Source organism: Mobula birostris, chromosome 14 (genome assembly GCF_030028105.1).
Source record: "Mobula birostris isolate sMobBir1 chromosome 14, sMobBir1.hap1, whole genome shotgun sequence".
Lineage (NCBI taxonomy): Eukaryota > Metazoa > Chordata > Chondrichthyes > Myliobatiformes > Myliobatidae > Mobula > Mobula birostris.
The window spans coordinates 49572048-49586853 of record NC_092383.1 but is presented as its reverse complement, the minus strand read 5'-3'; the positions used below and the strand labels follow the sequence as shown (position 1 = coordinate 49586853).

The following is a 14806-nucleotide window of genomic DNA, read 5'->3' as shown; positions in this document are numbered from 1 at the left end:
ATGCACCGGAAGTAGAGCATGCGCATGCGCCGGAAGACCGATAGTGACACGAGTGCGCATGCACTTTGTATCCGCTGGCCGGAAGGGTAGCGGAACAAGGAAGAGGGCGGTGATGGGAGCAGAGTGACGGGGCGGAGAGAGAGAAAGTGAACGAAGGGAGGATGCAATTGCGTCGAGGGCAAGAAACCAGGGAATAAATTTATTATGCAAGTACAATTATGTAACTATATACAACCCTGAGATTCATTTTATTATAGATATTCACATTAAATATAAAGAAACAGAATCATTTAAAAATACAAACAACACTACAAATACTGGAATACGAGTTGTAGAGTTGTGAAAGTGAGTCCGTATGTTGTGGAATCAGTTCATGATTGAAGTAAGTGAAGTTATCCAAGCAGTTTCAGGATCCTGATGGTTGATCCTGACTTTTTTAACCTGGTGGTGCTGATCCCGAGGCTCCTGTTTCTCCATTCTGACGGCAATAGCAACAAGATGCCCTGAATGGTGAGCATCCTTGATGAAGGATTCTGGTACCTGACTGTGATGCAACCAGTCAGGATACTCTCGCCCGTGCATCTATAGAAGTTTGGCTAAGTTTTATATGGCATGCTAAATCTGTGCAAACTTCTAAGAGAAAGTGTTCTTTATGATGGCCCTTGTGCGCTGGTCCTCGGATAAATCCTCTGATAACGCCAAGGTATGTAAAGTTACTGATCCTCTCCACCTACGATCTAATGAGCAATGGCTCATGGACATCTGGTTTCCTCCTCCTGTAGTCAATCAGCACTTGTGAGAGGTTGCTGTGGCAAAATTCAGATTTTCAATCTCCTTGTCAGTGTACATCACCTCCATACAGTTTCCCTCCTGTCCCTTTTTCCATGGTCCACTGTCCCTATTAGATTCCTTCTTCGGCATTTTACCTCTTCCTCCCATCACTTCCCAGCTTCTCACTTCATTCCACCTAGCATCATCTCTCCCCTGCCAACTTATACTCCTTCCCCATCCCCCATCTTATTCTGGCTTCTGTCCCCTTCATCAGGACTGGAAAGGAAGAGTCTCGGCCCAAAAAGTCAACTCTATTCCTGTCCAGCATTTTGTGTGTTGCTCAAAATAAAAAAAAGAGTTGGGAGTACAGGGATGAGATAAAGAGCCCTCTCATCTCAACACCTTTCACACAACAACCACCTTTCCTTAATGTCAGCAAAACAAGAGCTGGTCATTGACTTCAGGAATGTTGGTACTGGAGGGGGCAGTGACATATTTATATCAGTGGTGCTGGTCAGAAGGTTAGACATTCAAGTTCTTAGGTGTGAACATCAAACGCCTGTCCTGGTACAACCACGTACACACCACAGCCAAGAAAACTTACCGATGCCTCAGCTTTCTCAGGATGCTGAAGCAATTTAGCAAGTCCCCATCGACAATTACCAGCTTCTATTGACACACCATAAAAAGCATTGTATACCAATAGGGTAATAGCTTGGGATGGCAATTGTGCTGCACATGACCACAAGGAACTGTAAAGGGTTTTGGACGCAGCTCAGCACATCATGGCTCTGTCTGCATTTCACACTGCCTCTGTAAAGCAGCCAAAATTAAATACCTCACCCACCCCAAACATTCTTTCCAATTTGATTGGGTACACATACCACCAGGTTCAGCATGCACCTTATTGATTACCTACATTGCACTTGTCTGTCATTGTTGCACTTTTTCTGCATTGTTATTGTTTTACCTTGTTCTACCTCAATGCACAACTCTGCAATGGACAGTTCCAAGCCCAGATGCAAGAGAAGGATTGGGTATGGAGACAAAATCTGCAGATGCTGGAAATCCGGAACACACAAAATGCTGGGACGATCAACCCCATCCCATGAAAACCCAGTGCTACAGAAATGCCAACAGAAGCTCCAAAGACCTCATCCCTAGGAGAGGAAGGATCTTTGAAGATGGGCTCCACCAGGGGATCACGAAATACTGGCCTCCAGGACAGAGAACTCTGGCGAGCTACTCTCAGCAGGCTATGTCCTAGTAGGTGTGATAGGCTTAACTAACCTAAATGCACTCAGCAATAATCTGATCATCTAAGCAATGTGCAAGGCAAGCTTCTCACTATTTTGGGTGGCATGGTAGCATTGTGATTAACACATTCCCATTACCAGCAACCCACGTTCAATTCCCACCATTGCCTGTAAGGAGTTTGTACATTCTCCCTGTGACCATGTGGGTTTCCTCTGGGTCCCCTTGTTTCCTCAGACCAACCAAAGACCAACGGGTTGGTAGGTTAATTGGTCATTGTAAATTGTCCTGTGGATTAGACTAGGATTAAATTGGGGGAAAATTGCCGGGCAGCACAGTTCCACACTGCCTACTCCACACTATATGTCAATAAATAAATGATTGATACATGCAACAGTAATAAAGCAATTATTTATGAAGTTGTGATAAGGGATTCATTAGTTAGGGGAACAAACAGGAGGTTCTGAGGGCAAGAATGAGATTCCCAGATGGCATGATGCCTCCCAGGTGCCAGGGTCCAGGACATCTCAGATCGAGTCCTAGGCATTCTTAAGTGACCATAGAAACTACAGCACAGAAACAGGCCCTTTGGCCCTTCTTGGCTGTGCTGAACCATTTTCTGCCTAGTCCCACTGACCTGCACACGGACCATCTCCCTCCATACACCTCCCATCCATGTATCTGTCCAATTTATTCTTAAATGTTAAAAAAGAACCTGCATTTACCACCTCGTCTGGCAGCTCATTCCATACTCCCACCACTCTCTGTGTGAAGAAGCCCCCGCAATGTTCCCTTTAAACTTTTCCCCCCTCATCCTAAACCCATGTCCTCTGGTTTTTTCCTCACCCTTGCCTCAGTGGAAAAAGCCTGCTTGCATTCACTCTATCTAAACCCATCATAATTTTTATATACCTCTATCAAATCTCCCCTCATTCTTCTATGCTCCAGGGAATAAAATCCTAACCTATTCAACCTTTCTCTGTAACTGAGTTTCTCAAGTCCCAGCAACATCCTTGTAAACCTTCTCTGCACTCTTTCAACCTTATTTATATCCTTCCTGTAATTTGGTGACCAAAACTGAACACAATACTCCAGATTCGGCCTCACCAATGCCTTATACAACCTCACCAGGTGAACATCCAAAAGTCGTGGTCTATGTAGGTAGTAATAACATGGGTAGGATGAGTGACGAGGTTCTACATAGGGAGTTCAGGGAGTTAGGTGCTAAGTTAAAGGGCAGGGCCTCCAGGATCGTGATCTCAGGATTGCTACCCATGCCATGTGCCAGTGAGGCTAGAACTAGGAAGATTATGCAATTTTAAGATGTGGCTAAGCAGGAGGAAGGGCATACGATTTTTGGATTATTAGGCCCTCTTCCAGGAAAGGTAGGATGTGTACAGAACAGATGGTTTGCACTTGAACTGGAGGGGGGGGCTAATATCATAATGGGAAGGGTTGTTAACACTGCACAGTAGGGAATAAACCAGCATTGCAGGGGGATGAGAACCGTAGTCAGAACAGTTAGTGGAGAGGTTATGGAGGCAGGTGTTAGGAATCAAAAAGTTGAGCATGGTGCAAATACTTTTCTGAGCTCAATACATTTCAATTCAAGAACTATCATAGAAAAAGCAGATAATAGTACTGATGATGAGATAACTGGTTTAGAAACAAAGGCAGTGTAGTGAGGAGAGGTTATTGATAATGCAAATGTAGTCAACAGAATGAGTTGCAACTTAAAAGGTGGACAAAATCAAAAAAGGTGAATACAGGACTAAAGGTATTACATTTGAATGCAGGCAGAATATGGAATAAGGTAAATAAACTTGCAGCACAGTTGCAGATTGGCAGGTATGATATTGTGGTCATCAATGAATCATGGCTGAAAGAAGATTATAGCTGGGAGTTAATGTCCAAGGATACACACTGTATTGAAAAGAAGTCAGGCACGCTGAGGGAGGCACGCTGCCAAAAGGGCAATGTTATAATAATCATGTAGGACTTCAATATGCAGGTAGATTGGGAAAAATCAGATGAGTGTACAATTTCAGGAGGGGGAACTTATAGATTGTCTACGAGATGCCTTTTTAGAGCTGCTCGTGGTTGAGCCCACTAGGGCTCAGCTATTCTAGATTGGGGGTTATGTAATGAACCAGAATTGATGAGAGTTAAGGTAAAAGAACCCTTTGGGGAAAGTGAACATAATATGATCGAATTCACCCTGAAATTTGAGCTAAAGTAAGATGTATTAGTATTACAGTGGAGTAAAGGAATTATGGAGGCATGAGAGAGGAGCTAGCCAGAACTCATTGGAAAAGAACACAGGCGGGGATGACGGCAGAGCAGTAATGGATGATTTTTTTTCTGGAAACAATTCTGAAGGCACAGGATAGGCACATCCCAAACAGGAATATGTATTTAAAAAGAAAGATGACAACCGTGGCTACGAAGAGAAAGAGAAGTCAAAGCTAACATAAAAGCCAAAGAGAGGGCAGATAATAGAACAAAAAATAGAGGATTGGTAAACTTCTAAAAACTAACAAAAGGCAACTAAAAAGTCATCAAGAGTGTAAAGATGGAATATGAAACTAAAGCTACCAGAAATATTAAAGAGGATACTAAAAGCTTCTTTAGACACACAAAGTGTAAAAGAGAGGCGAGAATGCATATCGGACCATTGGAAAACGATGCTGGAGAGGCAATAATGAGGTCAAAATATGTCAGATGAACTGAATAAATATTTTGCACCAGTCTTTACTGTGAAAGGCACAAGCAGTATGATGGAAGTTGCAGGTGTCAGGGGGCATGAAGTTTGTGAAGTTACCATTACTAGACAGAAGGTTCCAGGGAAACAGGTCTGAAGGTACCTGGACCAGATGACATACATGCCAGGGTTCTGAAAAAGGTGGCTGAAGAGATTATGGAGGCATTGGTAATGATCTTTCAAGCATAAGTAGATTCTGGGGGCCAGCTACTGGCGCAACGACATCAGCGCCGGACCCGGGAGCGGAGGTTCTGGGTTTGAAACCAGTCGGGTCCGCTCCCGAATACGCTTTCCATTCGTGCCAGGTTGAGTGTCGAGATCGCAACTCGACCTCGTAAAATAAAGGGAAAATACTGCGAAAATGTCTGTGTGTGGCACACTACTCCTTATAGTCTCTCTCCCGCTCCGCGCCTTGTAAAAGCCATGAAAAAGACATCATGACGGACAGACGCACGTAGACGCGCACATGCACATGCCAAAAAAAAAAAAAGTAGATTCTGGAATGCTTCCAGACTGAAAATTGCAAATGTCACTCCAGTCTTCAAGGGAGAGAGGCAGAAGAAAGGAAACTGTAGGCCAGTTAAGTCTGATTTCAGTGGTTGGGAAGATGTTGGAGTTGATTATTAAGGATGAGGTCTCAGGGTGATTGGAGGCACATGATAAAATGGGCCATGGTCAGCATGGTTTCCTCAAGGGAGAATCTTGCCTGACAAACCTATTGGAATTCTTTGAAGAAATAACAAGCAGGATAGACAAAGGAGAATCGGTTGATGCTGGGTACTTGGATTTTCAGAAGGCCTTTGACAAGATGCCACACGAGGCTGCTTAACAAGCTATGAGCCCATGGTATTACAGGAATGATCCTAGCATGGATAAAGCAGTGGCTGACTGGCAGGAGGCAAAGAGTAGGAATAAAAAGAGCCTTTTCTGGTTGGTTGCTGGTGACTAGAAATGTTCCACAGGGGTTTATGTTGGGACCAATTCTTTTTACATTATATGTCAATGATATGAATGATAGAATTGATGGCTTTTTTGCAAATGATATGAAGATAGATGGACGGACAGGTAGTTTTGAAGTAGAGGGGCTACAGAAGTACAGTCAGATCAGGAGAATGGGCAAAGTGGCAGATGGAATACAGTGTTGAGAAGTGTATGGTCAGGCACTTTGGTAGAAGAAATGAAGGGTTGACTATTTTCTAAATGGAGAGAAAATATAAAAGACTGAGGCACAATGGGACTTGGGAGTCCTTGTGCAGGATTCCCTAAAGGTTAATTTGCAGGTTGAGTCTGTGGTGAGGAAGGCAATTGCAATGTTAGCATTCATTTCAAGAGGACTAGAATAGAAAAGCAATGATATAATGTAACTTTATAAAGCACTGGTGAGGCCTCACTTGGAGTATTGTGAGCAGTTTTGGGAACAAAGGGAGCCTTTTCTGGTTGGCCGCTAGTGGTGTTTCACAGGGATCTGTGTTGGGACCAATCTCTTCATTTCAAGAGGACTAGAATAGAAAAGCAAGGATGTAATATTAAGTCTTCTTAAAGCACTGCTGAGGCCTTATTTGGAGTACTGTGAGCAGTTTCGGGCCCATTACCTTGGAAAGGATGAGCTGAAACTGGAGAGGGTTCAAAAGAGGTTCACAAAAACGATTGCAGGATTGAATGGCTTGTCATATGAAGAGGGTTTGATGGCTCTGGGCCTGTATTCACTAGAATTCAGAAGAATGAGTGGTGACCTCATTGGAACCTATCAAATGGTGAAAGGCCTTGACAGAGTGGACATGGAGAGGATGTTTCCTATGGTGTGAGAGCCTCAGACTGGAGGACATAGCTTCAGAATAGAGGGATGCCCTTTTAGAATGGAGATGAGGAGGAATTTCTTTTGCCAGAGTGGTAAATCTGTGGAATTCTTTGCTACAGGCAGCTGTGGAGGGCCAGTCTTTATGTATATTTAAGGTAAAGGTTGATAGATTCTTGATTGGTCAGGGCATGGAGAGATATGGGGAGAAGGGAGGAAATTGGGGCAGAGGAAAATCGAATCAGCCATGATGAAATAGCAGAGCAGTCTCGATGCGTCAACTGACCTCATTCTGCTCCTATATCTTATGGTCCTATGGTCTAATTACAAATATGAAAAGCTAAAATCTCTGGAGGCACAAAGATTGCACATAGCACATTAATTAAAATATATTTGGTGAATACAGAATTAATCAGAAGGCTAAGAAACAATTTTCTGTTACAAAATCCTAATTGCTGTGAAGTAACTTGTTATTCTTTAAACTAAAATTGTTAGATTACTGCCAATTAATTGTTAAAATTAAGGACAAGGAGTGAGAGATAGGTCACAAATTAGTAATCACACATTGTATCAGAACAGGACAATGGGCAACATTATCTTTTATCCCCAGCATTCCAACTTTACCCTCACTTTTTGTGGAAAGTGGACCAGCAGCTGACCGATTCTCAGATCTCTGCCAATAGGCCCACAACTCCACATCTCACCATACAGTGAGGGCTTCACTGAGATCCCAATAAGTCAATGAATCAGCCACTTACCTCCTAGTCAAGATTGGCTTGGTGCAAAAAAAAAGCACAGGAGAGTCCCTGGTTTACAATATTTTTCAAGTGGCACCTAACGAATTACAGTCCGAAATACTTATTTGTAACCAAAGGTTTATTTCACAAAGGAGACTTTAACATTAGATACAAGCTACCAAAAAAAGCCAAAGTACAGCGTAGGCAGTAAGTTTACAGACCTCTGTCTGTTGTCTATCTCTAATATCCCGTGCCACTAGGAACCTAAACACCTCCATTCTGTACAATAACCAACACTCTCTTAACCATACCAGGTCCTTTAACTCACAAAAATTGTTATTGCTGAGATAAATAAAACTAACCTTCAAAACAAATCAGAATCTCTTTAAGATAAAGATGTCTGAACTAAACAGAGGGCCCTATGTAAAAAATATTTGTATTTGGTGACTGTGAGTTAAGACCCAATGAGACAGAGATGAGACAGAGCAAAATTGCAAACTGAATTAAGGGTATTATACAAAAAGAACCAATTGTTTTTGCAATGGGTAGAAACCCCTGGGGTGTAGTCAGCATCATACATTTTCACAACAACAGACAAAGTTCATACAAGAATGAGAAGATACAAAGGTGGAAAAGTTTGAGAGTCCTCACAGATGATCCCATGAGTAGAGATTATAGCACCATGTGTGTTGTAGAGCTATCAAATCTGCTGCTTCTGGTGGACCTTTGGAATTGCCACCATTCTGCCAAAGGCTAGCCTTGGCCGATCTGATTCCTGTTGACCTGGTCTTTTATAGTACAGTTGATGCAGATATAGTCCTCCTTTTCAGCTGTTTCTGAGGACACACCAACACAGATCTGGTGGAACCACTGGTTGCAGCTGCCATCACACTGGACCCAGTCAACCTACACAAAAAGGGAGAAATGCTCATCACTACTTCATCATCAGAACTGTATTTCCATACTGAGATTTTATTGGCAATGTTGAATTTGGTGAAGACAAAAGGCATGTTTTATTGAGGTACTGCCATGATATCTTAGCTAATTTGTGAATTCATGTTTGTCATCCAGATTCAAAAGCTGACTTTTCATATTTCTTTATATAGAGCTTAGGCAGATTCATTTATTCATCACACATGGAACATCAGTAAAATGTGCCATTTACATTTTCAGCAAAACACTGGCTGAGAAATTGGTCACAGATAGATTTTGAATTTGTCCATATCTTGAATTTATCCATATCTTAATCCCACTAGAGGCAGGCAAAAATGAAATTAAGCATCAGTGAGATTACTTAAGGCTGTTGTAGCTGGGAGAGAGAGTGGGAATAAGCTCCCACTACCTATTAAATGCTTCCAATGGCATGCATCTAAAATATCCTTTGACAACCAAGTCTAGCTCCTGCCTTTCACATGTGGCTTTGCTAGTAAACCCAGCAGAACGGTTTCTACTGACAGCTCATCTAGAAGGAAACTGATCTCAAATCTCCACTGCCTTGTGCTGTACCCACTCACAGGGAAGGCTTTGGGAGTAAACTCAGAAAAAATCAGGAGCAGAAGTCCCTTAAGAGAGTCCTACGCTGAGTTTAGTACTGATAGGCAACTCCTGATGCCACTGGTACCAAGCTACATCAATCCCTGCAGCTGCTTTGAATTCATCATCTGCATGAAGAGGGGGAGCCTGCAGCATGGAGAACAGCTTGATCTCCATGAGTGGCTAACATGGACAGCCAGAATGCAACATCTATGGTTGACCCCAACTAATTTTCATTTCAATATTAAGAGAGGTGCTACACAACCATTTAATGTAACAAAAACATTCCAAATGCTTCGTGAAGTTTATTAGGAAGCCTGAAGTAGATTAAGACAAGATGACTAATGTCTTCACCAAGGCAGGTTTTAAGAAAAACGGTAGAGGCACTCAGGTTTTAGGAGGGAATATTTGGTAGCAGAAAGCAGAATACTGGAGCAATCAAATCAAAGATCGCATAAAAGTAAGTCCTGTAAATAACTAAAGGAAACTTGCAGAGTTAGAGTGCTGCAGATTACAGAAACAAGAGCTTTGAGAGATTAGAAAGCAATAGTGACAATTGTAAAAATTCTGCATCAGCGCCAGGATGAACCACAAGTTCACAGAACACTTAGAAGCCTGCATCCAGATCTCTAGCAGTGACTTAAAGTGCATTTAATTGATAAAAAGATATTTCATGCCCAATTTGGAGAAATAGAGGTTTTTTCATTTTAATGCAGCTGTCATTTAATCCTTCATTACCATTATGGCATTACAGTGAAAGACATCTGTTCAAAGGAACCTGTGCTGTCAGAAAAAACAGCATTGGCAACCATTACGTAGCAGCACAACACTTTCCAGCACCAGCTCCAAGATTCAGGTTCCATGCATGCCATTGTCTGTAAAGAGTTTAACCATAAGAGATAGGAGCAAAATCAGGCCATTGAATCTGCTTGCCAGTTTATCATGGATCCATTTTCCCTCTCAACTCCATTACCCTGCTTTCTCCCCATAACCTTGCATGTCCTGACAAATCAAGAATCACCAACCATTCTTTCAAACTCCAGCAAGTACAGTCCAAAGCCATCAAATGCTCCCTTTCATTCCGGGAATCATTCTTGTGAAGCTCCTCTGAACCTTCTCACATCCTTCCTTAGATAAGGGGACCAAAACTGTTCACCAGTGTATCCTTGCATTTATACTCTAGTCCTCTCAAAATAAATGCTAACATTGCACTCGCCTTCCTCACCACCAACACAACCTGCAAGTTAAACTTTAGGAATTCCTGCACAAGGACTCCCAATTCCCTTTGCACCAGATATTTGAATTTTCAGTCTGTTTAGAAAATAATTATATTTCTGTTCTTTCTACCAAAGTGCATGACCATACACTGTATTCCATTGCCACTTCTTTGCCCATTCTCCTAATCTGTCCATGTCCTTCTGCAAAACTCCCGACTTCTTCAATACTAACTGCTCCTCCGCCTACCTTCACATCCTCTGCAAATGGTCACAAAGCCATCAATTCAGTTATCCAAATCATTGACATAATGTAAAAAGTGGTCCCAATATCATCTGATTAGTAACTACAGGAAACGTTTGGTGGAGATTATTGCTGTTACAGCAGGTTCTACCAGTTATTAACTACAAGAGTTCATATACTATTTCCACCCTGGACCGTGAATGATTAAACAATGTGTTCAATAAAGACATGAAAAGTACAATAGTTTGTGTGTTTTAGTTTAGGCAGATTGTGTTTGTCTATTATTGGGACTAAGATGAAGATCAGACTACATTTATTGAGTAATTAATGCAGAAAACCTGGCAATTACAAAGGGTTTACAAACTTTCATCTACCCTGCGCCTTCCGAATTGCCCCTAGAAACTCCAGCCTTTGCTGTTCTGCCATCATCCCTGCTAGTGTCCCCTTTGGCCAGCTCTTTATTCCAGTGCAATACTAATAAATCTGACTTTAGCTTATCCCTCTCAAATTGCAGGGTGAACTCTGTCATATTATGATCACCCCCTCCTAAGTTTCTTTACATTAAGTTCCCTAATCAAATCCAGTTCATAACACCCAGTCGAGAATAGCTTTTCCCTTAGTGGGCTCAAGCACAAGACATCTCTTAGACATTCCACAAATTCTCACTTGGGATCCAGCACCAACCTGATTTTCCCCAATCTACCTGCATATTGAAATCCCCAAGACTTTGACAACATTGCCAATTTGAACATTCTCGCTGTGACCATGTGGGTTTCCTCCAGGTGCTCCAGTTTCCTTCTACATCTCAAAGATACATAAGTTAGGGTTAGAGTTATGAATGTTTCTGTGTTGGTGATACTTATGCACTGCCCCCAGCATAATCCTAGTTGATTTGATGCAAATGATGTATTTAACTATGTTTCGATGTACATGTGACAAATACATCTTAACATGTATGTCAGAGTCGAAGTATCTCATGGTAGTATCTGATGGTTAGTGACATCTGGTCGGTGTGATTCCTTCCACTCATCTTAAGATCAGTTGTGAAGCAGATAAAATATTCCTTCATAAATGCAAAGAGAAATGATGAGATGTGGCTGAAACTTGACTACACTTTCCTGAAAAAATAGCAATCAATCTGATATGCTACTTTATTTGCCTACTGCTAACAAAAGCTGGAGTAATTGAATACAGACCTCTTCCCCCTCTGGCTGCTGGCAACTTTCTGCAGGGCAGATTGCATCCTCATCTTCAGAGTCCTCTGGTTCAGAATATGCAGATTCCATCATCATCAATGGTTCTTCACTCGAATGGAGAAATTCAAAACAATGCTCTGCATCCATCCGTCCAACGCTCACATTTTTTGACCTTTTCTGGGTTAATTTCAGACCTCGCTGTTTTGGGTTACTGAATTTTTTCAATTTTTCTCTCTTTTCACCAACTGCATTATCCTTTTCAATCCGTCTCTTCTTTCTCTCACAATTTTCTTCTGTTTTCACTGGGTTAAAACAGCAACTTTCACCCTGAAATAGAAGACAGAACTTACTTTGCTCATCTAGGCACAGGAGCTATATACTTCTCTAAACCCTTTGGCTCTTGGGACTACCAGTTCCCCAATGCTCATTACATTAATGAAGACCACTGTTTAACATTTAGGTTTCAAAGATGCCATTTTATGGCTATTTAAATTTATATAACAAATTTTATCTCCCAGAAAAGGCCAACACCAACCATGTTAGCACTGTTGATCACCATTATATCTCCATCAAAAACACATACCATACCATCCTGTGCCCACACTTTAGCCAGACTGATCACTTGGCTGCAATTCCACTTCTGGCATTTGCACAGAAACTGAGCACCTATGCACCAATAGTGAGGACCATGAAAGTAAGGTCATGAGAGGCATTAGAGTTTACAGAACAGCTTTGAACTGGTGGACTGAACCATATTCAGGGATTCATCTTTGGACCTGAATGAATGGTGACAACTGTCACCAACTTCATCAAGACTTGCATGGATGAGTATGTGTGTCTGAAACTATTTTTCTCAAACCAGAAGCCAGGGATGAACCAGAAGGGAGGGGTACCATTATTAGTCAGGGAAAAAGTCATGACAGTACTCAGTCAAGACAAACCAGAGAGCTTGTCTAGTATAGACCTGAAGATTAAGAAAGATATGACCTCATTAATAGGATTACATCATAGACTATCCAACAGTCCACAGGACTTAAGAGGAGCAAATTGAAAGATTGCAGACTGTTGCAAGAAACATAAGGTTGGGAATTTTACCTTTCCACATATCAGCTGGGACTCCCATACTACAAAATGTCTAGATGGGAAAGAGTTTGTCAAATGTGTTCAAGAAAGTTTCCTTAATTTGAAGACAGAAGACCCAACTACAGAGAGTGCAATACTAAATCTCCTACTAGAGAATGAGGCAGGGTAGGTACCAGCCAATCATAAACATGAGAAAGTCTACAGATGCAGGAAGTCCAAAGCAACACACGCAAAATGCTGCGGGAAGTCGGATAAGGCAGCATTGAAGAAAATGAATAAACATTCAACGTTTCTGGCTGAGATCTTTCATAAGGAAGGGGAACCTGCCAGAATAAAAAGGGTAGGTGCCAGAAGTTTGTAGTGGGGAACACTTTGCACCTGTGATCATAATGCCATTAGTTTCAAGGCAATTTTAGAAAAGGATCGGTCTTGTCCACAGGTTAAGATTCTAAATTGGAGAAAAGCCAAATTTGATGGCATCAGAAAGGATCTGACAAGTGAGGATTGGGGCAGGCTGTTTACTGGCAAAGGAATACTTGGTAAATGGGAAGCCTTCAAAAGTGAAATTGAGTTTGTATGTTCCTGTCAGAATAAAAGGATAACAGGTTTAGGCAACCTTGATTTGAGATGTTAAGGACCTGGCTAAGAAAAAATTAGGAGGTGCATAGCAGGTATAGGCAAGAAGAAATTGCAGGGGCCCTGCAGGCCCTAGCAGAGGTACTTTAAACAAAAGGTTTGCCACGGATGATTGGACGATAGTTAATGTTGTTCCATTGCTTAAAGGCTCAAAGAATAAGCCAGGAAATTATCAGCCAGAGAGCAAGACAGCACTAGAGTCATAGAAAAGTACAGCCCATCTCTATCCCTACACTCAATACTTTGATTCATGAAGGCCAACGTGCCAAAAGCTTTCTTTACAAATAAAAGGGAAAACTTCTTCACTCAGAGGGTTGAGAGAGTGTGGAATGAGCCGCCACACAATTGGTGCATTCAAGCTCAATCTCAACGTTTAAGAGATGTTTGGATCGGTACATGGATAGTACGAGTATGGAGGGCTATGGTGCCAGTGCAGGTCGATGGGAGTAGACAGTTGGCATGGTTTCAACATGGACAAGACAAGCCAAAGTGCCCATTTCTGTGCTGCATTTCTCTATGACTATACCTGGACCATCAGAACATTTTCCAATAACTTTATTTATATCAGGCTCACCAGCCTATAATTTTCTGGTTTATTATTAGAGCCTTTCTTCAACAATGGAACAACATTAGCTTTTCTCCAATCCTCTGATATCTCACCTGTCGCTGATGATGATTTAAATACATCTGCTAGGGCCCCAGCAATTTCTGCACTTGCCTCCCACAGGGATCAAGGAAACACCTCGTCAGGCCCTGGGGATTTATCCATCTTAATCTGCCTCAGGACAACAAACACTTCCTCCTATGTAGTCTGTACAGGGTCCATGAAGTTGATGTCACTTTGCCTCATTTCTATAGAAGCTGTGTCTGTTTGTTGAGTAAATACAGATGCAAAACAATGTATTTAATATCTCCACCTCTTGGCTCCACACATGGCTTTCCACTCTGATCTTCCAGAGGACTAATTTTGTCCCTTGCAATCCTTTTGCTCTAACATATCTGTAGAACCTCTTAGGGTTATCCTTCACCTTGTCCGCTAGAGCAACTTCATGCCCTCTTTGAAGCCATCATGATTCCTTTCTTAATGTTCTCTTGCACTTCTTGTACTCCGTATGCACCTCATTTGTTCCTACTTGCCTATACTTGCTATGCCCTTCTTCTCTTAACCAGGGCCTCAATATCTCTTGAAAACCAAGTTACCCTGCAGTTGTTATCATTACCTTTTATTCTGACAAGCTTTGCACTCTCAAAATTTCACTTTTGAAGGCCTCCCACCTACCAAGCACTTTTACCAGAAAACAGTCTGTCCCAATCCACACTTACCAGACCCTTTCTTATACTATCAAAATTGGCCTTTCTCCAATACAGAATCTCAATCTATGGACCAGACCTATCCTTTTGCATATTTACTTTGAAACTAATGGCATTATGTCAGTGGATGCAAAGTATCCCCTACAACAGCTTCTGTCACCTACCCTCTCTCATACCCCTATATATCAGATCAAGTATCACATACTCTCTCACTGGGAGTCCTACATAACCCTCAGACTGTTGGGTGGTCTGTAATATAGCACCATTAACA

The 14806-nt window shown here is 41.8% G+C and overlaps 1 protein-coding gene across 2 annotated transcripts in view; it reads right to left on the bottom strand.

The window, feature by feature from the left end:
- Positions 1-7024: 7024 nt before the first annotated feature.
- kdm5ba (lysine demethylase 5Ba) overlaps positions 7025-14806 on the bottom strand; it is a 156237-nt gene continuing 148455 nt past the window's right edge. For both annotated transcript variants that reach the window (XM_072278521.1, XM_072278522.1), the window contains 2 exons: positions 11506-11832; positions 7025-8224 (listed from right to left, as the gene is read on the bottom strand). In XM_072278521.1, the coding sequence (XP_072134622.1) occupies positions 8072-8224; positions 11506-11832 (480 nt within the window). In that variant the 3' untranslated portion in view covers positions 7025-8071. The remainder of the gene's footprint in view (positions 8225-11505; positions 11833-14806) is intronic.